This window comes from Amblyomma americanum, chromosome 3, assembly GCF_052857255.1.
Source record: "Amblyomma americanum isolate KBUSLIRL-KWMA chromosome 3, ASM5285725v1, whole genome shotgun sequence".
Classification (NCBI taxonomy): domain Eukaryota; kingdom Metazoa; phylum Arthropoda; class Arachnida; order Ixodida; family Ixodidae; genus Amblyomma; species Amblyomma americanum.
In genome coordinates, this window is record NC_135499.1 from 213,656,708 (window position 1) to 213,684,045 (window position 27,338).

The following is a 27,338-nucleotide window of genomic DNA, read 5'->3' on the forward strand; positions in this document are numbered from 1 at the left end:
GAACAGCATATATGTTGCTTATGAAGATAAAAAATCATTTAGTGGCAAAATTTGAGAGACTTGCACAATAATTCCTAACAATATTAAATGTATTCAGTCAGAAAATAGGAGAATAAAAAAATCTGGGATGCAGGTTTTATGTGTTACTGTGTCGAAAATGAGTATTGAAAGTTATAGATCTCTTCATGTTAAACTTTCCAATCAGTAAAAAATATAATTGAAATCAGTTGCTTGCGCAAAGCACTTTGGGCTACTTCGCAGTGCAGTGCCAAGGTCAGTCCCTGACCGTCCTAAAGAAAGCATGATCAGCTACACTGCTCGTGGCATGGAATCATTCAGAACATCCCCAGTACATTCAGAGAGGCTCAGAAAGTAAAGGAATCTTCTCAGCAACAGTGAAAATGAAAGTTACAGATGGGCACCTATCAGTAGTGCGAGCTGTGCAGAGCAGTCATCTCTTTCCAAACTAAAAACAGATGAATCAACATCATATTTTCACTCAAAGCTATCACTTGCGTCTACAAAGTCGGGTGCTGATGATGCAGAATCTCGAGGATGCCTGTGTTGTTGAGCAGTGTTGACTCGAGACGATGCCACCTTCGGCACCAATGCTCACAGTGATGGCTCCGTGTTGGCAGGTTTTACCGGGGCTGGGAATGGTAGTCGTGAATCGGTGACAGTGGCAGTCCCATTAACCGATGTCTGATCTGTGCGTGCACATAGCTTGCCGCCAGAAGGCCAGAGAACCTCGGGAGAAGCTCGCTTATCCAAAGCTGTGGTGAGGAGGTGTCTCCAATACTTACTTGAAAAAGAGGGAAGGTCTCCACGAAGGCGCGAAAGGCAGCTGGGGCAGCTTGAGTGCCCTTGCTTTAGAAACCTCCCGAACAGTGCTTGCTTAACATTGCATTGTAGTTATGCGTGGCCGTTACTGCGGGATGCGGGACAGGAGATTCATGTGCATCCCCACACCTTTTGAGGCAATGCCACATTTGACCAGTGTAGCCTGTATCTGCCACATGAAAGGCAGTTCTATTAGAGAACGCTTTCAAAGGTCCTGTGGCACAAATGATTGCTACTGACACAGGGACTGCATAAAAGGCATTGAAGTGTGGATTGCATTCCTTACAACAGCTGCACCTTCATAATAAATTCACTTGAAAGTCATTGCTTGCCTCACTGTGCAGATCAAATCTGCAATTTAGATGTTTTCTGCATTATCACCTTGCAGGCGTGTTCTGGATTGACTATGACTCTGTGTGCCACTTCTTTGATGTTGCCTACCTCAATTGGAACCCTGCCTTGTTTCAGTACACCTACTGCACTCACAGGTAAGGTTTCGCAGTGCCAAGTCGTGCTTATTTATGTTGTTTAGCAAAATGGCTTGTGGTGGGAACGTGTGGTAATATGGTCTGGCGTCAAATTATTTAGCAAGTAATTGTTTTGGATTCCCTATAGTATTGATACTTCTTGCGCCATTGTTTTGCACGCAGACATTAAGCCATGTGATGCAACAGCCATTTTAGTGCAAACCGATTACTGATGAGACAAAGCTTAAATGTATGCACAATGTATTTGCATGTTTTATGTTTTGCATTGGCATTACAGTATGACTGGACTACTGCATGATAAAAGAAATTTACCTGCTTTTGCTTATCTGCACATTTTCCGCCGGCCTAGAAGAAAGGTGAAGTGGTTTAAGGAGAACTTTGTGTGGGAGGGCGGTTTGGCCCTTGGCCCTTTGCAGTAATTTGCTGCAGTAGATCAGCCGCAACATTATTGTACTGCTTATGTTTGGGTTACATGTTTGAGTTTTAGCTGAACCTTCCCTGTATGATTTTTGTGAAGTCAGCAGCTCGCATCTACTGCCGTCTTAGAGCAGTGTTATAGGGTAGCTAAGGAGGCCTGAACTGGCCCAGACTTCTATAAGTTCAGTCAGAGCCAATGTGCTATGCGCAACATATCATTATGTTGCTGTGTCTATTGTATGTGCATCCCCTCCCCATGCCACAGCCCCGCTGAGAACTGGCCGCGAAAGCTTTGAGATTGAATTTTTAGCACACCACCTGATGTAAACTGAATGCTCACGCACATGGCTTTATGTAATTGTAAGCAGGAGCAGGATACACCTTTCTTTTTCCCATTTGGACCCAAGATATTAAATTTATTTTTGGAAATATTGCGGAGTGCTTCAAGCACTCCGGTTTGGGTTGGCCCGATATTGCACTGCCTCTGGGATCGGCCCGGGACATAGCGCGCCCGGCTTTTTCCTTATCTTTCCTCTCCTGTCTTTCGACTCTTCTACTTTCAGCACGGGGCAGCGGTTGTGGCTCAGCTTGAGCCAGTGGGCAGGCCCATGCACTTTCCTTTTCATTCTTCCTGACAGCAATAGCAGCAGCAGTAGCAGCTATACTCTATATAAAATTAGCTAGACAGAGTGTGCATACATGTTTGTTTGTTTCAAAATGTCAGTCATCACTCACTGTAATTGCATGCCCTGGCTGCTGCAGGACATGGACTGCTGGCACAGGCCCAGTAAAGGATCTCTACAACATTGGAGAGAACCCACAGTTTACACTTGAGCTCAGCCGGTCAGGTTGTGCTGTGTGGATTCTGCTGACACGCCATATCACGGACAGGGTTGGTGTCTCCCCCCCTCCCCCTTGAATACCGGGAGTGCATGGCATTGCTGACATTCTGCATTACTTTTGCAGGAAGACTTTGCTAACAATCGTGAATACATCTGTCTACTCGTATACAAAAACAATGGAAGAAAGGTGTACCTGCCATGTAAGTCCACTCATTATTTTTTAGCTGTGCAAACATTTGTTAGGTGAATGGAATTCTATCCTCTCCACAAGGAGTTTGACAGTGAAATCAGTGATCATTTTTACAATCCTTGCTGTTTCTGGTTTATTGCCACAATGCTTTGTAATGTTTGTTCATGCTCAGAACATCCAGTATGCAGCTTTGTTTGTGATGAAAGTTATGACGAGTTTTATCTGGTACGCTTGTAGCCATGAGCAACTGGTTCAACATTTGAGATTGGCTTAAATGCTTTCTGTGCCTTTGTATCGAAACTTCGAGTTCAAATTGAGAGCGGTGGAGAGCAGCGGTGATTCTACGTATTCTCTGAACGCCGCTGAGGACACTTGTTGCTATCACTGCCACTGAGTTCTTCAGTTATTGTTGGGCTCAAGAAGTCAGTCCAATAAAGAGTTCATTTTCTGCTCGTCTGTTGTCCCTGCGTTGTCACTATCACATGACAAAATTGCCCTCAAAAGGTTCTAGGGGGAAGTAAAGCAGATATGTGTTGTGTGGAGCTAATATTGCTTTGTGGCATACACTCTTGCAACTTTCAGTTTGCTAGTGTACTGATATTATTTTTCATAATATAGAATATTGCTGCAACCACCAAAGCTTTGACCACTCATGCCCTGCACGTTGCAGGACTTGTGCTGCGTGAATATGATGCTTCAAAAAATCACTTGCATTTTTTGTTAATGCTAACAGCCTGCCATCTTTTGGCTGCAGCTACAAAGAACATGTATTTACTTGGGAGCACAACAGGATAGCGTATACTGGTAACTTCAAGAGGTACGAATTGCATTTGTTAAACATAGTTCGCATTTAAATTTACTAAAGGACAAAGCTTAGTAGATAGAAAAGTAGACTGTGCATTGTGTTGGACTGGCTCCTTTTTTCAAGAATATAACAGAGCACACAGCTTTTCAAGGAATCTGCGTTGCCATTCCGCATCAGCGCAGGCTACCTGGTTCCATAGTTTCTGAAACGATGCCCAGTGCCATATTTTAATGCAAAACGCTGAGTCGATTTGGTAGTGCAGTTCCATTGGAGGCACTCGGCTAGTCAGTAGTACAAGCATGGCACTCCCATTATTAGTGTTTTGGAGGCTGCAGTCTAGCATTTCTCTCATTTAAATGTATTTGTTGCTTCACGAATCGTACTGATGAGCAATGAAAACATGATGGATAGCTTATTTTTTAATCTTCTTCCATCTTATAGAATTTAGTATTATTTTCATTGTTTGCAGATCATTTTTCACATCATTGTTGCTGTGTCATAGAGAACTAGTACTAAAACACAGCACAGGAGTGAAAGCTTTTTTATTAACATTTCCTTTTTCACATGGCTTGCATTTGCAGTTGACCCACCGCCTTACAAGGATGGGGTGCGAATCAACAGCCCACACTATCTGTGCAAGATGGTGGTACCCCAGGGTGGGGAGACTCGTTACACTCTGGTGATGTCACAGTACGAGAAGAGCAACACCATCCACTACACATTGCGTGCCTATAGCAGCTGCCCTTTCCAACTGGCACCCATCAAAAACCCATACAAACACGTCCGCGAGGTAAGACGTCTGCTGGCTCACTGTGCAAATCCTTAGAAGTGCAAGCTCAAGTTAGTTCTACAGCGGTGCTGGAGGGCTTTACACCTGCATGAAAACTTCCCTTTACTGAGGAGGTGCTTCACCTCTTTTACTATTTCGGAGGGGATGAAGCTCTAAGGACGCAAGCAGAGTCCAGACTTGTGCCCTGTGCATCTATGGTGGTACCACATTCCAAGGGTAGAAAGGTTGCAGTTTTCAGGCCTTGCTTCAGCATCATTGACTGTAAGTGCACATTTGTGTTGCGGTGCGGAACACTGACATTGTAACATGCATAATAATAATAATTGGTTTTTGGGGAAAGGAAATGGCGCAGTATCTGTCTCATATATGGTTGGACACCTGAACCGCGCCATAAGGGAAGGGATAAAGGAGGGAGTGAAAAAGAAAGGAAGAATACGTGCCGTAGTGGAGGGCTCCGGAATAATTTTGACCACCTGGGGATCTTTAACGTGCACTGACATGCACTGACATCGCACAGCACGGGCGCCTTAGCGTTTTTCCTCCATAAAAATGCAGCCGCCGTGGTTGGGTTCGAACCCGGGTTGTAACATGCACAATTTAAGAATTTAACACTGTGTTTTGCTGCGAGATGTCAAGGAGTGAAGGCATTATAGTATGCTTTTATAAAAGTGAGTGCATTTTACTTCAAAAGGAATTCATGCTTTCCAGCTTGTTCTCTGTGTTACTGAAACCATACTTAATTGTGGCGTGTTCTCACCGAACTAATTGCGACTGTAACCGTGCAGGAAAAGCATGGGGCATGGACAAAAGAAACAGCAGGTGGTTGCGGCAACCACCCCGAGACGTACAGCCGCAACCCAGTGTACCAGGTGACCCTGCAGAGCAGCCATGACCAGAACCAGATGCTTGTCAGCATGAAGGGGCCCAAGTGAGACCCCACATTTATCCATTTCCATGCATAGAACACAGAAGGCATTTACGGTGTCTAGATCATGAGTGAGTTGTATAAAGATTGATAGCAATTAAGTTGGCAAAATAGAAACGAAAATGTGTTGAGAACAGATTGAGGTCTTTGGAGGCATATTGTATCTCTTTGATATTGTTGCACATTTTGGCAGTTTGAAATGGTGAGTTTCAGTGTACTGTGGAAACACACAGAAGGAGCATGGTGGCTTAGCTGGTCCAAACCAAGCACATTATTTGCATACTGTCAGTGCAAGGTTGGTATTTTTGTAGGGATCTACGAATATTCGGAATTTGGAATACTAATCGAAAATATTTGTTATTCGGTTTATATTAAATTCGGGAAATAGATGTATATGAAAATTTCCAAATGATCAGCCATAAATGAATACCCACTGCTTTCATGTAAATCCACTTGTGGCAGAACGAAAAATATCTGGGAAAATTATCTTAATATCAAGACAGAAGGGTTAGGAAAGCAGTACAAAAAGGACCTTTTCGCTTTCTTCTTCATTTTTTATCGTGTGGAGCACTAGCATTCTGCAGCTTATGTCATCGGACACTGCCATGTTTGAACCTCATTAGAAATTCTACAAGTGGGCTTTCCCAGATACCATATTTGGTCAGAACAAGACGGCCTACCACCCGTTTCTAGCAATTGCTACACGAAAACGGCTGTTGTTACAGCATGAGCTGTATCTCGTGCGGTTTATGAGGGGCCTCTAGGGACAAACTTTGGCGAAGCTACTGAAGCCAGTTTGGGGCCAGAGGGGAAAGCATCAGCCTTTGAGCGCCAATTGAGGTTTGCGAGGCAAGTTGTTTATTTCTTCTGCTGCGCCAGTCGTCCCCCTTTTGGGTGTTCGCACCCTGCGCACTCTCAGTACAACCACCCTCTCTGTTTTTTGAATTAGAAGAATTGAATTGCTCCTAAGAATTAGAAGAAATTAGAAGAATTGCTTCTAAAACGGGTGGCACAGGCTCGTTCGTTGCACGGCAATTGGTGAGGGCAGTTCTGCAGCCCCGTATTGTTTATCAAGCCCAGTTTCAACATCTTACAAGAGCCCAATGGGATCGCCTTGAAGCCATGAACCAAGAGGCTATGAGGACCATTACGTGCCTTCCACGCATCACACCGGTCCTAGCTTTACAAGAGAATGCGCAGCTCAATACCATTGATGAGCTGGTGCAGCAGCGCCGTGAAGCGCGCAGCCTTAAGGCCAGTCTATCGCACTCCACGCATGCACTGAGGACTTATGCAACGTCACACATCATTCCTCAGCCGCCAACACCTGTTCTTCCCCCATGGAAGTTTGTACAGCTCAGCGACAACAAGCCAACAGATAATCGCCGACCAACATCTGCTAATTCGGCATCGTTGCTTCGCCAGAACTTTGAGGAACAAGATGCTTGCCTGCCTGAAGGATCCATTGTTGTCTACGTAGACGCAAGCATACAAGACTGCAAAGCAACAACAGCTATCTACTGCCCATGCAGACCTGCCCTGAATCAAACCTCTTGGCTTCAGCTTATGGAACCCCCTTCGTCCTTTTGTGCTGAGCTCGTTGCAGTTCAGGAAGCACTCTGCTCCGTGGCCAGCATAACTATGCTCCCTGCGGCCAGCGTTGTCATCCGCACTGACGCCTTTCAAGTTGTCCGGTTGCTACGACGACGTGTTAGCCGCTGTCCAACGATATGTCAGGAAATCCACCGGCTCGCGTCACGCATCCCGCAGCCAGTACGTATTGATTGGGTCCCACGGGATCTGCTGACCGATCAAAGCCAGGCAGATTTAGTGACCCGCCTTGCGAATCCAAACTCATCACCGCCTCGGCTCCTTCATTTGGACAATTTTGCCTTCCTTTCATCAAGAAAGGAACTCCTCCGTGTGCGGTAACCCTCCCTGGCGGTCTTACCCGTGCAGAGGAGGTTGCGCTTAGGAGGATCCGGGTCGGGGTTGCCCTCACACCAGCCGTCACTCGGAAATGACCTCAGTACCGAGATTTGTTTCCTCGGCCAGGGTGTCCGATATGCAAACACGAGGACATTGAAGCTGACATTCATCACTTACTGTGAAACTGCCCAGCTCTCAAGCCTACAAGGATCCGGCACCTGATGATAGCAGGTCTTTCACCAAGCAACCCTGCTTCATACATTGCCTGGACGCAGGGACCGTACCATCGTTCTCTACTGGACTTCATCAAATCAGCTAGCCATTTTTCATTCATTTAATTATCGATTCATATTTCATCACACCTTCACCCATTATTGATGCCCTGTGGCAATAAATTTCGCTTAAAAAAAAAAATCTCTGTTTTCAAGAACTGTGATACGCAAAAAAGCCCACTTGCGGAATTTCGCTTGGGGCCTAGTCGTGGTGTTACCAGCAGGACAAGCGATCGTATAAATATTTTGCACAGTGCACTGCAGGTCTTGCACATCTGACGTGTGCGTAATGGCAGGAGTGACAGTGTTCCTATTGCTAAACCAGCCTGTCCATGTAATTTCGCTTTCTGAGCTTGAGCGCCAGCGAGCAGGTACCAGCCATGTGTATGCGAGCTGACCAAACCCAGCTGCGCACCGCTTCTGGGTGGAAATTAGCACATCAGTGGTCATTTTTGTTGTTATGGCATGTTCCAATCGGGGATTCGGAACAATATTCTTGCTCTGCAAAACTGACGAACATGTTTCAAAGGGCAGCTCTGATTCAGATCCTGAGTTGTGATTGGAGTGCGACAGATATCTTGCTGCTTTGGGGATTCAAAGCCATTTTGGGTCTCCATTTGGAATATGCCATTAAAAGCAGTCGCGCCATTCTGGCACTAATGTGCGTTCTCCTCGCTTACATGCACATTGCTGTTCTAGTGTGCCGGAACTGCACGCTTGTCACTTGCTGTTTGCTGTTAGTGCTATGGAGGCTAGTTCTCACAAGGCTGTGCCGCATTTTCGTCATTTCATTTTTTTTTAAACTGGCGGACGGAGGTGTAGGCCATTTGATAACTCGACCATGGGATAATTTGGGCATTTCTTCTGGTCCCTTGAAGTCCGAATTAATGAGGTGTTACTTCATGTTGTTTTATTTTGGTTGCCATATAGTCATGCGTCAGTTCATGTATTTCCTTTTGTCACTCATTTTGCTTGCCCACATTGCAAGTTGCATACTGCTGTGGTGTTTAATCAAGCAGTCAACATTTCTGCTCACAGTTTTTTTTTTACTTAGTACTGAGTCAATCAGTTTTGTTTAATTTCAGTGGCAATGACCACGCGCTACATTAAAAAAAAATAGCATTGTTTGCTTGTTCATCCTTTCTTGAAATTTTTTTTATATTGAACAGGTATTATATATTTGATTTGATATTTGATGCAATTTTTTCTTCATATTCTTATCCTATTTGTATAAGAAAATTTCAGTAATCAGCCAGTCCTGGTTATTTGCTATTGATCATTGTACTTTGCAAGTCTGAGTTCGCCACATTCTCTTAACAATGAATGGCTTGGCCTAGGTTACCGTAGGCATATGCGAGCTTGTACAGTGCTCCACACACTTGTCTAAGCGGTGAAACTGTGTGTGCCATTGTGTGTTTGCGATATTTCACATTGTCCCCTGGGGCTTAACAGGGCTTTTTAGAGGCACTGGCACTGAACTGTGATTCCTACAAAATCGCGTGCTCGTTGAAATGTTGCTTCGAGCTCTAGGCCACTTGTAAATCATGCCTATGTGCTCCGCAATATACCATTCACATGCCCTAGACAAGTGCATGGAGGTCTGCATATTTACTATGTATTTGCACTATACTACTTCTGTGCTTTACTAGCTCGCATAAATATGTGTACTGTAAAGTTGCAATAACTGAACTGGTGTGTGTTGCATTTATTTTCTTTGGTGTGTATGGCTAGAAGATAAGTGAAACCTTTTTGTCCATTTCAATATGAAAACCATCTCTCTCAGTGATATGAATATTACCATGTCTCTATGATACTTGTACAATATTTGCACTTGTACTTGAAAATATGCATGCTTTTTTTTTCTTATTTGCTAGTACTCAGAATTTACTTGCTGAAATTAAAACCTGAAACAGTCAATCATTGTTGGTTCTATTCGTTATTATTAGGCTATGTTAGTCGTTTCTTTATGTCAGGGGTACTCATATGGACAAAAAATTGTACCGTACGTTGCTAGCACATGCGTCTTGCTTGCAGTCATGGTTCACAACTAAGATGTATTGTGTCGGCAGCATAAAAATTAGCTGCATGATTTTTTTATTTTTTTTACTGCAGGCAGTACCAAATTGGTTTTGATATCGTGACTGTCACTGTCAACAACCCGTCATGTTCCGACTTCTTCGCTCGAAAAGGGTCTGGGACATTCAAGTAAGCACTGGTTTTCATGCACCGTTTACATCACATTTTGCTTTATTTCAACCTTTTCTCCTCAAACAAACGGGATTTTGTTCCGTTTGCAGCCGTGCCTCAAGCATTCAGATGAACCTGTCGAGAATTTTGCTTTGTGCTTTGGCATTCTTCTTTTGATGATCAAAAAAAACTCCCCCCAAAAAAATAACACAGAAGAGATAGGATGGTTCCGCTCTAGCAACTGAAATTTCTCAGGAAAAAATGTGCAAAGATGTTGCCAATAGCCTGAGTGTGCACATACTAAAGAGGAAGGGAACAGTTAAGAAAACAGTAGAAAACGATGAAATACTTGAGAGAAGGCATAATACAAGTTCCTTGGGTGTAAAAATCCTGGAAAAGCAAATCTTGTATTTTCCCGAACAGGGCATGCTTTGTTGTGAACTGTAACATGTTGCTGACAAAGTATTCTGGCCACATCTTTTTAAGTATATGTGTAGTAGTTTTGAAACTTTTGATCCCTGTTCTTCTCTGTCTGATGCAAGCTGCTTATTCTTTTCTTGTCCTTAAAGATGTTTGGCTTCTTGGGTTGATTTAGCTAACAAGCCTGGTGTCTCTCCAACTGTTCTTCTCAGGTCTGGGTTTACAGTGCTGGAACTTGAGCGTGTGCCTGCTGGTGTTTACAACGTGATCCCGTCCACCTTCAAGCCATTCCAGGAAGGGCCGTTCTTTCTCACTGTGTCAGCCACCTGTCCGCTCAAGATGTCGCGTATCCAGTAACGCCTGGGCCCACGTCCCCTCCCCGCGCTTGATGATGATCGTCGCACCTTGTTGCTTTTAAATTACCATCTGCGAGAGATCAATGGAAGGATCATATTGTGTGTGCTAAGACTTCGAATTTGTACAGAAATCAAAAAAGTTTCTCCTCATAGTCTGCTGACATGTGAAGAGTGTGATTTCACACGTTTTTACCAGTACTGTGACTTTTCTGTTTGCTGAGCGTTTTTTTTCGTATGTGTTTCTTTTGGTTGAAAGCTGCAAGTGCCAATAAGTCAGGCCAAGAGTTGTCCAGCTAGCCACTTTTGTGCTCCTTTGTTCTGGACTTATAGATTGTAATTGCTTCTTGCTGTTTTTGAATTGTTTTACGTAAGAATGTTAGCTTAATGCTTCGTAGAGTAAATGCAGACAAATAATGCTGGCATTATAATACCTGTGTTTAGATGCAAAGCGCCAATGCTCTCGTGATCAAGCAAGTATTAATTTTAGCGAACTTAGTAAAAATACGCATCTGCAGTGGTGTTTATTTTCACCACTTCCATCAAGTGTTTGAAGATTGCATTTTCAATTGTCAGCCCTGTAAAGGATAAAGGCTGCTGTTCGAAAATTTGTTGGCTGGCTTGCAGCTGTCACACCACACAACCTCAACTTCCTTGGTGTGTATTTCTACTGTTTGTATGATTTGATGATTGCGCTCACATTCAATACAGTGCAGTTTAATTTATTTTGAAATGTTGCAAAGTATGTACTTGAAATATTTTGTCAACTAATGTTCAATTTAAACTCGCATCAAGTACAAAATTCGCATGTTTCTGTCGTGCTTCTATAACCTGAGCATACAGCCTCAGTTTAGAATTAGAATTGCGTTGGTTGCAGGTACCTATTGGTTCCAGCTTGCATGTCTAGGTCGTTAAAGAATTTCGTTTTTTTTTTATTGGCCCAAACAGTTGATAGTCATCGAATTTCCTTTATTTTGTAGCGATAGCTACATTACGGTAGCATTTCTAGCCTTCAGCGTGGCGCCGCCACGCTGTCACATGGTTGGTCACGTGGTACGGAGCAGCCGGCGGCTGCGCGGCGCCGTGGCTGATCACGTTATTCGTCACATAGTTGGTCATGTGACCAAGTTTCACTCGGCCAGCTGTAGCTATCGCGCCACTCCAGGTTTAACCAGAGCTAATCCACCGCCAATTTTTTCATTGCACATGTGTCATATGCAGTTGAAGGGATGCTTTATGAACTATGGAGTTGAAGTTTCCTGTTTAGGTGGCACTAGCTAAGATGTGTGGTGTACTCGCACCTTGGCTTTTCATGTGCATGACAAAGGTGCAACCGGTGCTGTTGATTCTCCATTTGCACATGCTAAGCTTTGCAGTTTTGCAGCTTTTTCCCGGTGCTTTTTCATATTTTTGAATTTTATTTCTTTCTTTTAAACATGATTTAACCTCCCTCCACTGTGTGGAGAAAATTATGTGCGCAAGTAGTAATCTGTAATTATGTGCGCAAGTAGTAATCTGTAATTGCAGGTGTACAGTAGAACCCGCATATATCGAACTTGGAAAAAAGGGCTACGAGTTCTATATAACATGCAATTCAATGTAAAAGTAGTACTAAATTTAACATACAAACATACTGAGTTGAAAAAAAAAATGTATTGCTTTGATAGCCAATTACTGTGTGCAGATTACAGAGTGAATTCTTCTTATATTTCTTATCTTCATTGCCTCGAAACATGTGCATTGTTCAATGTTATTGATGGACTCCGTACAGCTGAGACCGCACTTTTCTATCGACGTGTGCAGTAGCGATGAACCATGCTACTTGAATATACGGAGCACGTGGGCACAGGTTCTGTCAAGTCCTTGTTGCAGTTCGCATCAATGGTGTCCTCGTTATCTGCGACGTCAATAATGATGTATTCGTCTGTAAGCTCTCCCGCGGTCTCAATGTCATCGTCTATGGAGACAAAGCCGCCTACGGCTGCCGCATCACAAATAGCTCCAGGAAATTCGGACAACTGGTTCCACAAATCATCAAGGCCCGCGACAGCTTCGTCGAACTCACCCTACACCCTCGAAAGAAGTTGCTCCATCTTCTCCGGGAAAGCAGAAACCAGAATGTTTGAAGCAGTTCTGTATAGTTTCATTTTTGACATCATTCCACAACCCACTTAGCATAGACAGAGCACCTAAGTGGTCGATTTTGACCACTGGTCAAACCTTGGATCAGAGGATAATCGGCGCGATGAAGATTGGTTTTAGGAAATGTCTGAATGAACAGCTCCTGCACAACCTGAGCACACTTCGCACAACCTGAGCACTCTTCGAGTGCTCATCGAGTGCTCAGGTTGTGCAGGAGCTGTTCATTCAGACATTTCCTAAAACCAATCTTCACCGCGCCGATTATCCTCTGGTCCAAGGTTTGAAGCACCGACATTGCGTTCGGCGGCAGGAAGCGAAGTGCAATTTTGCTGGAACTAGCACTGCAGCAGTGAGCACAGATGTAGCGATCTTGGCCGATCAGGTCGTCGTTCCTAGCATCCATGCTCTTCCATTAGACCTGTAGGTCACCAGAACCAAAAGTGTGTTCCGCAAGCATCGCAGAGATCTGCTTTTTCAGATCACAAGGGGTCAAAGCTTCGTTGATCCATCCATGTTAGTTCGGAGCAACTTTGGGTGTCTTCTCGTCTCGTTCAACTTGCTTGATAATTTTCAGTTTCATGGAAGAGGGGAGGTTCTGCCGTTTCGCGGCTGTCATCATGAGCACACTGAGACAACGAAAACCATGCTCCCGAACGTGTGAACTGCATGAAAACGAGGGCACAGCTGATGCAACATGCTAAAAACACGTATTGTGGTTGGCTGGGTACGCTCCCGCTGCCTACGTACTAGAAAATCCGCGTCGTCATTGGTGCGCGCGTGCTACATGGCACCAGCAGCACTTGCACGTCTATGCAGGAACGTTAACCCCCAGAGATATGTTCAGGGAAAGCCAGATTCTTAGTGCTCAGTGCTGCCCGAAGTTCGATCTATCGGATGTGACGCCTAATTTTTGTTCGATTTAGCCATACATTTTCCTATACATTCACATTGTAGCTTTACGGTGCTCAGAAATTATTCGATATAAAGGATAATTCGATCTAACAGAGTTTGACCGCAGCGGTGGCCTAGTGGTCTGAGCATCCGCCTCGCATGCGGAGATGCGGGGCTCAAATCTCCAGTGCCGCTGGGCACCTACCAGTAAAACAATGGGCACAAGCTTTACCCTGGTCTGGTGCTCGGCTTATTTAGGGTGAAATGCTTGGAAATGGGTCTTAGACCCCACCTTGAGTAGAAAAAAGGACCACAAGTGGGGCTTCTACTGCACAAAGCGAATTTAGGGTTGCTTGACAGCAGAACTTATTTCTGATCCGTCAAGGCAACAGTTTGGCAACGAGTTCGATATAATCGGGTTCTACTGTAGATGTAAATCTGTAAAAAATGACCCCAGCCTGGACCCCTCTTGTCTGCAGCCCTTGATAGGAGCAGTAATAAATAATTTCATGTTGGGTCTTCTCAAAAGAGAAAACCACTACTCTCAAGATTGAACAAAACAGTATTGCCGAAATGTCACTTTTATGTGACTTGGAGCACTGTAATGTTTTAAGCTTTGCTTCCTTGACTTTTCTAGATGATTCTATTCCCATAGAGTAGTGTTTCTTCTATTTAACCCACTGGCTGGGGTGGATTTGAGATCCTAGTTAAGATTGTTTACACATTTTTTGTAAATAATTCTTTTTTTTGTGTGTGCTGAAAGTTTTTGTGGTCAAGTAGGACATAGATGTGTGCATATCATGAAAATGATGATGAAAGTGAAAAAAGAGGAAACTAGCTTGTACAAGTGGCCATAAATGTTCTTAGTTTATGGTTGCCATGCTGAAACTAAAATATATTTGAAGATAACTCGTGCATTCAGAAATTTAAAGATGTAGTTCGCACTTAGCATGTGCATCTGGCTCAGTGAAATTTCTCATCGCAAAAAGCATGTCTAGGTCGTGAGTTTGTTTAGCTTCTTGTGGTAACCACATTCCAAAAAATTTTCGTGGCCACCTGCAAGTTTCTAGCAAAATTTTTGCCCTGATGTATAGTATACAGTAATATAGTGTGCATGCACTTATTATTAGTATTAATGCTCACTGTGCAGCCTGTTTATTATGGTGACCTCTCTTACATCTGTACTCCTGGTGACTGTAAAGTACAACTTGTTAAATTTGTTTTCTAAGGTCTGATTTTTCATACCATGTATGGGCTTACGAGATGAAAATTGTTAATTCTTGAAAAATGTCTGTTCATAGCATTGTTGACCGTGTATTTATTTTGTTGAATGATGAGCACAAAAATAAATGCATCATCTTTGTTCCTGAATGATTTGGAATGCACGCACTCTTTCTTTTTTTCACTGCAGCTAATAACTCTTGCCAGTTGTATAGTTGTAATCCCCCACAGCCTAAAACTTATTGTATCTAAAGGATGAAACTTTAGCACTTTTTCTTTGTTGGATATTTGGAGTGGGAATAATGAATCACTCGTTTTCACTTTTCTGTAAGGAGTATTTGAAGTAAAGAGTGCACTAGTATTTTTCGCTTAAAAACATATTGTGCTAAAGAAGTTGGCACCAGCTGCTGGCGCATAACGGAAAAGTGGTAATAAAACGGCGTGAGTCGCCTGGTATCAATGACTATATGCGATGAGAAACTAGCGCTCTTTCACGTGATCTGTATTACATCTGATCGAAGACGCTGCTAACAAGCCTGAAGCTACTTAATTGGTGATGTGAGCACTTTTAAACTGCTGCTCGCCGTTAAAAATCCTTCAATTGCATCGTGCTAGTTTCTTGGAGGGCATACCAGGGTGTCCGCTGTATTAAAGATTTTATCTGCGTACTAAACGACGCTAATTTCGCACGCTACGATATGTGGATGTTGCACTTTAGTTTGCCGTGGTCCATTGCTGAATATGGGGGCGGCAGTGAAGGTGGAACTAAGCATACTTGAAATAAACTAAATATTCCGCGTCTCTTCAATAAATTGCTATCTAGCGTGCACGTTCAGGCAAAATTATGAAACAATTTTTTTTCTTCTTTGTGTAATAGGAAAGCCAGAAACAGCTATTGAAAGTAAACTTGGGGGCACGAAATGGGCGAAGGTGCGACTCAAACTTGGCGCCATAAGTTGCGTCATGAAGCACGTGATGTACAAAACACTAGAGAAACAAGTTGCCAAATTTTTACGCTACTGGATAAATGTTTAGTTGCAGTTTTTTTTTTAACAGGCTAGTGGTAAGGGCCGCTAAGTATTCCCTAATACAAAAATAAGTTTGTATAGTGGCGCCACATAGCGTCTAATTTGCGCGGCTTCTTATTGATTGGAGTTGTCCTCGGCAGTTGTCGTCTGGTAACGGCCTTGTGGGCGTGTGTGTATGTGTGCTGGCGCTGGCGCGTAGCACTCGTGAGTGGTGTTCATTTATACTCCCTGATTTTTCCCACACCTCGCGTAGGACTTAATAGTGCAAAAATTAACCGCGCGTGCTCACATCTCAGTCTGTGTGCCAAATCAACGTGAAAGGCCTTGCATTTCGCAATGATCGAAGCTCAAGGTTGACTGCGCCAAGCATCGGGCAACTCTGAAGAGCTGCAGGGAAGCTCGCCAAACTGCAAGTGATGCACTAGTGAGGTGAGGACAGTTTTGCATGTACCCAGGAAAGCTAGGCTGATCAGCTGAGCCCCATCAACAGCTCCATTTATTTCCGTGCATTTACCTCGGGCCTGTTGTTTGCTCTGAACTCTCCGTTTAGCGCACGCATGTTTATTTCAGATGACGTGATTGCAATAGATTTAGGTTTGCATTTTTCACTTTTGCGGCAGTAGTTGCGCGTGATATTTCTTTTTTTGTTTTTAGTGTTATGCGTGGAAGTTTAACCGTTTCCTTCCAGGTCGCGCGTCAGCTGCCGGCTTGGACGGTATAGTTTCTACCATGAGTGAATGTTATCACCAGTGTTTATATGCGCGCGTTGTGTGGTTATAGTGTTGTCTTATCTAGTGTATACACAACTTATTTTTTCATTTATTTTCTCCGAAGGGAAAAACTAAGTATTGCGAATGTCCAAAGTTAGGCTGCGGTGTAGCGCGCGCCTTCTCTGCGCGTATATCACGCCGCGAGTTGATTGTGTGCCAGCACATTTCATCTTGCCATGCACGTGCGCAACCGCTGCCCTGACAAAAGTGTGATTCAGCATGGAATTTTTTTGCCACGCGCCTTTGTACGCCTCTGTTCTGCGGCTCTTTGAGACAACCTCCTCAAAGCGCGCAGACGTGCACGGGCTCTCGCTATGCCGCGTTCGTGATGCGGAAGTGGCGGACGGACTCGACCCGCCGGTCCGTTGTTTTTCTTGATTCCTTTCCGCGGCGACTCTTTGCTGGCGCGCAAAGGTCAGCCGAAGCTGCGCCGACTTTATGCCTGGCCACTGGAACCGGCAGTGTTTGGAGCTTTAGGTACCGGAAATTCACCTAATGCCTCGAGATGTCCACTGCAGTGCTAAGTGTGCTTGCTGAAAGTGTAGCAGCCTGGTCTGCATTTCAGCTGTGCTGTTGGGGCTTGGAACAGCGATCGTTCGAGGTTTTCTGGTTATGAGGTGATTGACTTTTTTCTTATATTATTCGATCGCTTTTCCCAGCATATGCCTGCAGGGAATTCACTCAGTATTCTGTCCAGTGATGGTGCTCTTGCGGCTTGCCTCCTTGCAACTCGAAAGAAGACAGTTAAAGGAAGTTTCAGAACCTTGACCATCGCGCGGCAGGAAGAGGAGGAGGATAACCACTTATTTGGTCAGCCTGTGGAGCCGGTGCGGATGGTCTTGAGTTCGTGATAGTTGGCCGGGAGCCCTTGGCCCGGAGTTGGGTCTCCGGACTGGAGCTCAGAGCAGCACGGCATCCCACCGCTCGGAGCTGCATTAGGTTTGTAAGCGGCGGGTTCTCCGGACAGACCCAAATTATGTGTGTAGGGTGGCTGTTGCCTGGCACCTAGCATGTTGGGGAATACTGGTCAGGGTAGACGAGAGAGAAAATGAGAGGCACATATATATTAGCTCTTAGCGCTGTCCAGGATTACTTCACTTGCTGAATGGGAACTGGAGTAAATTGCAGACTGCTTCAATCCAGTGCACGAAAGCACGTGATTTCACTTATTGTCACTTTAATGTCAATTAACATCGAGCAGTGCATGCATGGCGTTACAGCAACGCTTTTTCCTGAGAAGTTTGGGCTGCCGAATAACTCCGTCCGTACTGGCCGTTGCGCAATGACGTATGTACGTGTACACACATATACGCCACATCGTAGAGCACTCGACTGAGGGCTCCACACCGAAGTCCCCCGCAACCTGACGAATAAATATTTTCCACCACCATCGCGTACAGAAGACCAGGGAAGGTCATGCTCGAAAAGGCGTGGAGCCTTATACCCAAAAACATCCTGCCCTACCCAAGGCGGTGACCCAGCTGCCTAACCTTCAAGTGGCGCCGCGCAAACAGGATCGACGAATAAAAAAATTATTCGAGCCAATAGACGCGGGCCCTTTCAAAAAGCACAATACGGGTCAGGGCCCGAGGAGCGGCCCTTTACAGAGGCAGCGGACATGGTGGCCATTCCATGCCGGCGCAGGGAGAAGTGTCAAGGATACTTTCATTATATGCCTGTGCTGCTTGCACATGTTTACATCACTGCTGCCAGCCTGCTTTTACTGACGCGTATTCGTCATTGGCGGGTGAAAGAAGAACGAAAGCTTATCGGTGGAGTAAACTAGTTCTTTTAGTGCACTCTACTATCGAGGACGTTTTATCATGTAGATACCGACACAGAGGCGGCTACCGCAACAAATTCTTCCAACTCAGCAACTTTTTTTTTTTAAGGCAATAGCTTTAGAGGTCCCGTTCACGAGAAAAGCCAGCGTCCGTTCGTCTTTCTCACGAAAAAGCAGGTGGCAATGAATGTAACTCAAATAAATTCAGTGCAGTCGCCAGCCGCTCACCGTGGCACTGCGCATCAGCTCATTGGCCGAGAGAGAGGCTGCCTCCCTTAGAACTATCAGTGCAAAAATGACCCTTATGGGAGCTCGGGAAGAGCAATCTCTGTCTCGCAAGTTCTACCGGTGACTGTAGAGTCACTGGTGGAAAAGTGACTCTAGAGCCTTGTTTACATGAACCCGACAGCGGCGGATCACGGAGTCAGGGGTCGGGTTGAGCAAGGTCAACCCAACTCGATGACTGTCTGTTTACATGGACTAGATACTAGCGAGTCGACTCTCGCGGCGCGCCCTGCGAGTAGTAAACCGGCGCTCGCTTCTGTTCTCCCCTGAGGAAAATGCTTTCCCCAAGCGTGAAAGAGGATTAAGTGTAATTTGCGGAAAGGGCTGCGAGTCAACCCCCCCCCCCCCCCCCCCCCCCCCTCTCTGCAGTCAGGCTGGCCCAGCCCGACTCGACGGTCGCTTAGCTCGACCCCCTAGCGTAAACACGAGCCCGACAGCCTACTCGACGCGACTTTTGTCGGGCGGGACATTACTACATTCTCGCATTTTAGTACCTTCCCACGTGATAACGCTCGAGCAAAGTTTTCAAAGGTGCCCAGTGGGACTTGAGGTGTGCTAGCGCCGTTATATCGAGGGCATGTAAGCTGTCCCACGACGCCAGCTGTTCGTTCACTCTCTCTCTCTCTCTGTCTGTGTTGGCAGCAGCACAACAAGCCGTTTCACAGAGGGAACAGGAGCCCTCCAACCATGTTTAGGCTTTAAAATCTGGGTCATTCTTTCATTTCGCGCCTATATTCACGTGCGCAGCGTCCGTCAGCAGCGATCGAACGTTCCGGGAACAAAAGCAGCTCTGAATAAGCGCGCTGCTGCGTATCTGACGTTAGCCGGTTCTTGCACGTCTGTTACAAACACCCCCCTTTCCATCTGCCTGCTTTCTCTCTTCCTCAACCCAGGTAAGTCTGTTCAAGCTCTCGAAGACTGTCGAGGTCAGGTCGTTATCTGCAGGGCTGGAAATACTTCTCAAAAGCGAAACGGTTTGAGCTAGAACGCTCTGTTTTGTTAAGCTCTTGTAAGCAACCTAAACCTATCAGATGGCTGCCTGTTGAATGCAAAGTTTCTTTCCCCTTGGCTCTGCGGTGATTCACAGCCCTCTATCGGACAAGTATGTCACCTGAGATCTGCGGCCTTGGCAAAAATGTTTGCCTTCGTGAATGTTTGATTCGCGAATTTTTGACAGCGCGCATCTAGTGCTTATTCATACGTAATATTACAACTCGCGTTCTTGATTCAGATGTCGCTGGTGGGGATGGGAGTCTAAAGAGGTCAGCATGCCTAGTCTGCTTTGTTACGCCTCACGATCCATCAAGTCGGGCAGTGAACCCATCTAGGGCGACAGGAGCGTCAGTCGCATGAGCTTCCTTTCTGCGGCTTGTACCAGATACTGCATAAATCACTCCTTCCTCCCCTCCCTCCTATTTTATTTCCTCATCCTCTCCCCCCTCTCTCTCTCTCTCTCGTCTCCGTCAGTGACTCAGCTGCTGTGGTGCTGCACTGGCGAGAACGAGGTCGCGAGTTCGATTTTCATCCACGTCGCGGTCTCATTTCGGTGGAGCCGGGATGCAATGACGATCGCGTACACCGAGATTTAGGTGCAAGTTAAATTACCCCAGGTAGAAGGCAAGCGAGACACGAGTATGCAGACGCACACAGCAGCGCTGATTTTCAACCGTGGTTGCTGTTGGAAGTATGCGCTGTTGTGTGCGCATCTGTGCCTGTGCATCGCTTTGTCCCCGTTTGCTTCGCGCATTTTATCGGCCTGCGACAATGAACCAACCAGACCGCCATGCAACTAGCCCACGTAGTCGAAATTACGGCGGAACTCTTCACGACTGCGCGTCTGAGAGCAGCATGTGTATAGTTTCAGGAGATGAATATTAGGTTGAATATGTATATTTATTTATCTCTTCTGCTGCCTGGTTCTCAGTCTAACTGTCGCGGTCATTCGGAGCGGCTTTCCGGATCCTTAACGGCGCGTGCGGTCGTCCTGGCGACCCGCCTTAATTAGAGCGGCGGGCCTCATTTGGGCGAACGAGAAGATGCGCGCCACGCAAATGAGCGATCCTCCCCAATTACTCCTTCTCTTGTCTTTCTGTCGCATAGGGCGCGCCTCTTTTCTGCTTGTTCGTTTGCTGAAATAACTTCGTTAGAATGAATACATGTCGTCTTGTGCTGCTATGAAAGAAGTAAATAAAATGGGAAGAGGAGGGGGGGGGGGGGGGGGCGAAAAACTTTTCGTACTAAAAGCCATGCAGGCAGTATTCTTCTGTTCTTGACCATTGTGCTGCATAGCGTGGATTCAGTCCTTTCCTCTTCGGTTTGTGAAAGTGCGCACGGCAGGCCACAACGAGACCGCCCGCGCGGACAGGCAGGCAGTGAATCCGGGCGAACGGGGCCTCCCGCCCCAATCAGCGAGAGACGGGCCTGTATCGGTCGCCGCCGTGACGTGCCCGGCAAGAGCGCCGAGCCGTTGAGCTCGTTAAGGCTGCGTCTTCGTCCGCATCCCTTGGCCCCCGTGTGGCACTTACGGGCGCATTCGCGAAGCACCGGACGTGATTGGGATTGACCGCTTGCCGCCGACCTTTCCCGCTGCCTGCTCTGGACTCCTTGTAAAGCGCGCGCTTTGGATTGGGTGCACCGTTCGCCGTCGAACGCTGCGGTTGCTACACAGAGACCCTCCCTCCACATACACGCACAGAGAACATGAAAACAAAAGTAGAGGCAAGAACGTAGTCTTGCACGAGGGGAAGCAGCACCTTCTCCCGTGCTGCATTTAAGAGGTCTGCAGGATTTTAGCGCTGTGCTTCCCTGACTCACATCGTGTAATCGCTTGCACGGAACCTCGTTGAAGACGAGTAGTCGGAGAGAACAGAGGAGGTCATCGTGGGTTGAGTGTGCTCTGCCCTGCACGTGACGTCATCTGCAGCGCAGCGCGAATGATTGGGATGGATAAGAAAAGGCGGGTTCGGGGTACCGGTGTGGCTTCATCATCGGCGAGCTCGGCTGAGCTAAGGGTGTCGCGTTGTCATGCGCCTTGTTTTTCGGAGCGTCGAAGATTCCCCCCCACCCCCACCCCCCCCACCCCTTATTTCTCTCTTGGTCCCCTTCATCCCGTCTTGCACGGCACCGTTCAAGCGTCCAGCCAGAATGAGGCATTTGTAGCGCCTGTCCTTACGCTGCAAGCCTGTACGTGTTGCACGCGAGAGCGGGGCTTCCCTATAGGGAGCGCGGTTCCGTGCTGCACCGCACGAACGAACGCAGACGCCGGAGAGGCCGGAAAGAGGAATCTGGCGTGACAACGGCCTGTTCTGCGAGTTCCGGCTTCTTTGCACACTCTCCACGGGAATGATGTTCAGCTTTCAAGACCGACTTCGGACATTCCGTCTCGTGCCAGGATGGGCTCTTACGTCAGCAATATGCGCGATTTCCCGCCGCGGTGGCTCAGTGGTTATGGTGCTCGGCTGCTGACCCGAAAGACGCGGGTTCGATACCGGCCGCTGCGGTCGAATTCCTCTGGAGGCGATATGCTATAGAGGCGACCGTGTGCTGTGCGATGTCAGTGCACGTTAAAGAACCCCAGGTGGTCGAAGTTTCAGGAGCCCTTCACTGCGGCGTCCTTCATAGCCTGAGTCGCTTTGGGACGTACAAAAACAAACCAAACCAAACCAATATGCGTGATTATCAGTGTGTGTGGCACAAACACGTCTCCGTCGCGACTTGAGTGCGAGCAGCGCCTCAAGTCGTGCGGCGAGACAGGGAAGTATCGGACGAGCGCGGCTCTCGTTCCGGTGGTCCTTCGCCTCGCAGTGGGAGGGTAGATGGGGGAGAGGACGATGGAGTGTACCGATGATTGCTGGCCGGTGGGCCATCAACGGCGTGACGCGGGGTGCGTGCGGGCCCTATTTCCGCAACCACTCCCCGCCGCCGATGCGGGATGCGGTCGGTGCCCGCCGGTGGCAGAATGCCGGTCACGTGCTGCGTCTCCCCCGAGGTCCTGATGCTTATTTCTCTTATTCTCTGCGCGAATCTGTCCCTGCCTAAGGCGTGCGGCCACCCTGCGACATCTTCATCGCAGGGGTTTCCCTCTGCGCGCCATCACGAGGGGTCTGCTGTATATAGCAGCTCCCCCTTTTTATTATTGGGACAGCACGCCTTTCGGCGTAAAGAAGGGAGCTGCAGATTAATATCGGGTGGGCGACTGTGAAGTCTGCGGAAAATGAGTGCAGAGCACGTTCACATGTTTGCATAATACGGAAGTTCTTTACTAGTAGCGCAGTTACGTACTTCTTAGCACGCTTACACATCTTGTATCTTGACGAATGCAATCCGCCACGAAAACAGACGCTAACCTTGGCCTCTGAACAAGAACTTGTGAACCATGGCGTCAGGACGGCTTCTCACACCTTGCGATGAGCCTCGCAGGCATGAAATTCGATCGCGTTTCCCTGAGAACGTGTTCTTGTGGCTGCAACGTACGAATTCCGAGTCGTCTCGTGCGCACACTGAGTCCCTGTCGCCTCAGGCCCGTTGCAGAACCATGCTGCGAACTTCACCTGGTCGGTGTGGCCGCAGCCGGCTTGCGATCGTTTTCCGTCCGGTTGAAATTCGCTCGCAGCGTTGGTGTGTTCGCTCTCCGGCTGATCATTGGGAGAGCATGCTGGCCTCCCGTCACTTGCGGTCACTGTTTATTCTAATGAAACCACACGAAATATCGCCTTGTATCTAAAAGTACGCGTGATTACAACAACGTCAACACATTCCGTGTTTCTTAATGGTCACGTTTAATCACGGTTTACCTATGCAAACATCAAACAACCCTACGTGTCATTCCGACCGAATTTCGCAGTGTATGCGTTGCGTGAGAAAGCACGGACCAAAAATCGCACTGTGGCATCAGCGGCAGCGCCGAATTCGGAGCATCGGGTGGTGAAAATCGCAGCAAATGAAACGGGCCTCAGTCACTCGTTGTGCGCATGGGTTACAGCCATGGGATACATAGCATATTAAGTTTTCGAAATGCACTCTTAGTAATTGTGATTAAAGATGGCAGATATTGAGACGACGCTGCGCTGCAGGCTACAATGAGTCCATGCTGCCCTCGAAGTACCCCAAAGGCTGTGTAGACAAGGCGAAATCTCAGGCATCTCGGAGACACTTCATAGGTTCTCGAATTCGGGCGGAGGCAAATTACGCTAGATACCAACGGCATCGGAAATTAGGGTGGCGCGGTAAAGTGCGCGAAGCTTCGGATGATAAGCGTTCCGCCTGTCCCTTGCGACGTATACGGTACTGGAAGAGCTCGCAGCATGTTGATTTAAACAAGCTTAGCAGGTGTTGGCGAAATGTGTGTGCAGCGGGGGGCGTATACCCACGGACTGACAGCCCGAAACGTAGTCGCTTCCGGACATAAATGACATGATTTCGTTCCCTTCCTTGCCCGCTCGCACGCAGGAGTTATCCTACTCCACAGTTCACAGCGTAGCATAGCGAACTGCTTTCTAGTGTACTTACGTGGATTTAGCCTAGCCTTGCTCCAAGAACTATGATCGCGTCTTTCTTAAACTGATAATGGAAGATGGTATGCTTTTATCTGCCTGTGCATCCGCATTTTACAGTATTTTTATTTTTGTTTTCTCCTTTATCCCTCTCTCGCTCTCTGCTTACGTCTGTAGAAAGGGAACTCGTTCTATCATCCGACTCTGATGTTCTTGCGCCAGGCGTGCTGTTGGCGTAAAGATATAGGAGGAGCATGACGTTAAGTAAAAAAGCTCGTGAACACCATTTCTGGTAAATTTCACGCGCATTTGTAAATTGCTCTAAGTCATGCCTTTGTCCGATAAAAAGACCGTGTCCGCGAAGCGGCCAACGATTCAAGCAGGAAGTGTCGTTCACCGCGCGCTCCAGTGGCACTGCGGCAAAGCTTGCTTCTACGGAGCTTTGAGTTTGGACATATATGGCCGTACTTTTCATTTTGTACGCTTAAATTTATAATTCTTTTATTAAAAGATCCTATGAACGACAGCAAACTGCAAGTCCTAGCTGTGAATATATGGCACTAACAGCCAGACGGATCTGTGCGCGCTTGTACGCCAGCAACTGTGTGCCTTGACGCGCCTTGGCTGTACAAGGTAGGAACCGGGGCGCTTACGTCTCACACAGCGCTTGCGTATTCTCTGTACGCAGGTGAGAACGCATTTGTCACAGGTGCCATTTAGTTCTGTGTTACTTTTACCTTCTGCTCTTGTGCTCTCCGGGTGACTTGAGGGAAACGTTAGAGTACGCGCGCACAAAGCTAGTCGCTCATGTTACTCGCAGGTGGTCTGTGAACGCAGACGGCTGTTGTCCCGTAAATTATAATTGCCGCGGCGTTGCCGGCACGTCTGTGTTCCGCTAATAAGCGCGCGTACCTGAGTGTGCTAGCAGCGCCCCGTCGCCTTCCGTGCGGACAGGTGTGCAGTTAGACCTTTTGGTTCTTCCGGGCCCTCCGCGGGTGGTGCGGCCGGTGCTGCCAGCCAGCGGCGATGGCCTCGGAGGCGACCCCGTTGCTAGGCGACGGCGGCGACCCCGAAACCCCATGGCTGACCTTTAAGGAAGGCAGTTCGGTGCTCTGATTGGCCGCCGAGGCGGGGCCCCCGTTCGTGGCAAGGCCGCGTTCTCCTCTTCACCTGCGATCTTGTCGATCTCAAGTGCCCTGTCGGCGGCGGCGAAGAGCAGTGGCAGGTTCCCTGCTTATTTCTTTTTTTTTTTATCGCAGTGTTAGCGCCTGGTGGGAAAGGCTTGAGAATAAAAAGGCCGGAGGTGCAATGGGGCTCAGTGCACGGAACCGGCGACGACTGGAAACATTGTGGCCGGCACGGTGGAGCTTAGCAAGTCGGTTCCGCGTTTCTACTGTTTGATAGCATGGTGGCTGGCTTTCGAACATGAGTAACTTGAATATAGTATCACGCTTTCTTTGCGTAACCTCTGTGCGGCAGAATAAGGACGAGTGAATGCGCGCCCTTACGTATATTTCAAAGTCCCTCGGCTACGCGCACCCTTCGGGTAGTGTTTTTGAAGCTCTCACCTAGACGCCATTTTCAGCTTCCTGTGCGTAGCTGTAGCAAAACAAGTCAAAAACAAAAAAAAAAAAAAAAAAAAAAAAAAAAAAAAAAAAAAAAAAAAAAAAAAAAAAACTTAATTAAGCCCGCCGGTGTGGTTGAGGCTCTTTGGCAAATGCTAGAGATAATGCAACAGATGTGCAACGTCAAGTCCGGCACCACAGTTGCGTCGACAAATGGTGCGCGAACTTCGGACGCATGAGCTTCGCGCCGAAATGTGCACTGTGATAACGATCGTATTTTTTCAGCCAAGAAACGAAAACGCGTAGTCTCGTGTCGTTTTTTATTTCTCTTTCTTTTTAACGCGAAAGCTCTCGTTCAGCGGTGAATCCGCCGCAGTTGTTGGCGTGTGGAGAAAACCCAGATTGGTCGAGAGGGTCTCGATGTCACACGTCGAGCTTTGGAATTAAAATGATTAAAACGAGTTAAATTGTGATGATGAGGCTGTAGCATGACTCAAATGTCATTGGCATTTGAAAATAAAATTGGGATAATTGGTTGGGAATCGAACCCATTACCCTTGGATTGCGACTCATTCATTCCTCTGTTCTCATTGTTTCGCGCAGTTTGAAAGTGAGCGCAATGCACCAACTAGTAGTAGTAGTAGTAGTAGTAGTAGTAGTAGTAGTAGTAGTAGTAGTAGTAGTAGTAGTAGTAGTAGTAGTGGTTTTATTAAAATAATAACAAAAAGGAAGGAAAAGATTTTTTGCTAGCCCCGCCATCTAGCCTGGTTCTTGCCTCGCTTGAAGAAAAAAAAAGTGTCTATCGCGTCGTCGAGAATAGACGTGCCAGTTAAGTCTGAGGTTACCATCATCAGTAGGTGTAGGCGGTCATCCTATGCTTGCCGCATGCAATCTGCAATGCAAATAGTCACTGCCTGGTTATGGCCAATCCCCCTTGTGGACATGTGCTATGTTGTGAGGCAAGCGACAACAACAATGCATTTCAGAAAAGGCATAGCGCCAAGATGGTAGGACGGCTCATTGGTGGTCCGGTAGCTGCACTGGGCAACTGGTACTGGCCGGGTCCTTGGCTTCTGAACAGGCCGCCGCCTTCTATTCTTTGTACCGGGCAGCGCGCATGACCTCCCTGGCTTCTTTCACGACTTGAGGAGCCGCCGCCATCAGACGCATCTCTTCCGTCTGGACAGCACGCCCGGCGTCCCTCACAGTTTTACGACCTCATGTGTTCAGCTGCTTATCTTTTTCGGTTAGGCATCGCGCTGTGCGTCCTTCACTTATTGAGGTGCCATAGCGCTTGCCCGCTCTCTTTCGTTAAGCCGCCTTGGCCGCTTTCTCACCTTCTTGTGCGGCTACGTAAACGGGCCGTTGGCAACATAGGCGACGCTTTCTATATCTTTTGACTCATCCGGCTGTATTGTACGGCCACGGCGGCAGCACAGATACTGCCAGTTAGAACACGCAACGCGAGAAACTGGGGCGGTGGTCGACTGGTGTAAGGCATAAGGGAAGCGAGGTTTCTGTGTCTGCTTCGGCGCTTGTTCGACCCCCTCTCGGCGCTGACTTTTTTTTTTCTGCTGGATACCATTCGGCCGCAAGGTTTCTTCTGGCATGTGCGGTCTTGGGTTCGGCTTCATGTTGAACTTTAGGGTCACTGCAGATTCTGGACGGTGATCCCCTGAGTTAGCCGATAGTGGGGCTATAAG

General features: G+C 47.1%; 2 protein-coding genes across 5 annotated transcripts in view; both read left to right on the forward strand.

The window, feature by feature from the left end:
* LOC144126028 (calpain-7-like) overlaps positions 1-14,862 on the forward strand; it is a 44,225-nt gene extending 29,363 nt beyond the window's left edge. For 2 of the 3 annotated variants that reach the window (XM_077659909.1, XM_077659910.1), the window contains 7 exons: positions 1,229-1,328; positions 2,508-2,637; positions 2,712-2,787; positions 4,164-4,372; positions 5,158-5,300; positions 9,611-9,703; positions 10,318-14,862. In XM_077659909.1, the coding sequence (XP_077516035.1) occupies positions 1,229-1,328; positions 2,508-2,637; positions 2,712-2,787; positions 4,164-4,372; positions 5,158-5,300; positions 9,611-9,703; positions 10,318-10,462 (896 nt within the window). In that variant the 3' untranslated portion in view covers positions 10,463-14,862. The remainder of the gene's footprint in view (positions 1-1,228; positions 1,329-2,507; positions 2,638-2,711; positions 2,788-4,163; positions 4,373-5,157; positions 5,301-9,610; positions 9,704-10,317) is intronic. The other variant, XR_013313443.1, reaches the window with a different exon arrangement.
* A 1,016-nt stretch (positions 14,863-15,878) lies between these two features.
* The window catches only part of LOC144126030 (uncharacterized), a 77,435-nt gene continuing 65,975 nt past the window's right edge, over positions 15,879-27,338 (forward strand). For both annotated transcript variants that reach the window (XM_077659911.1, XM_077659912.1), the window contains exon 1: positions 15,879-16,169. The gene's annotated coding sequence lies outside the window, so the exon portion shown is untranslated. The remainder of the gene's footprint in view (positions 16,170-27,338) is intronic.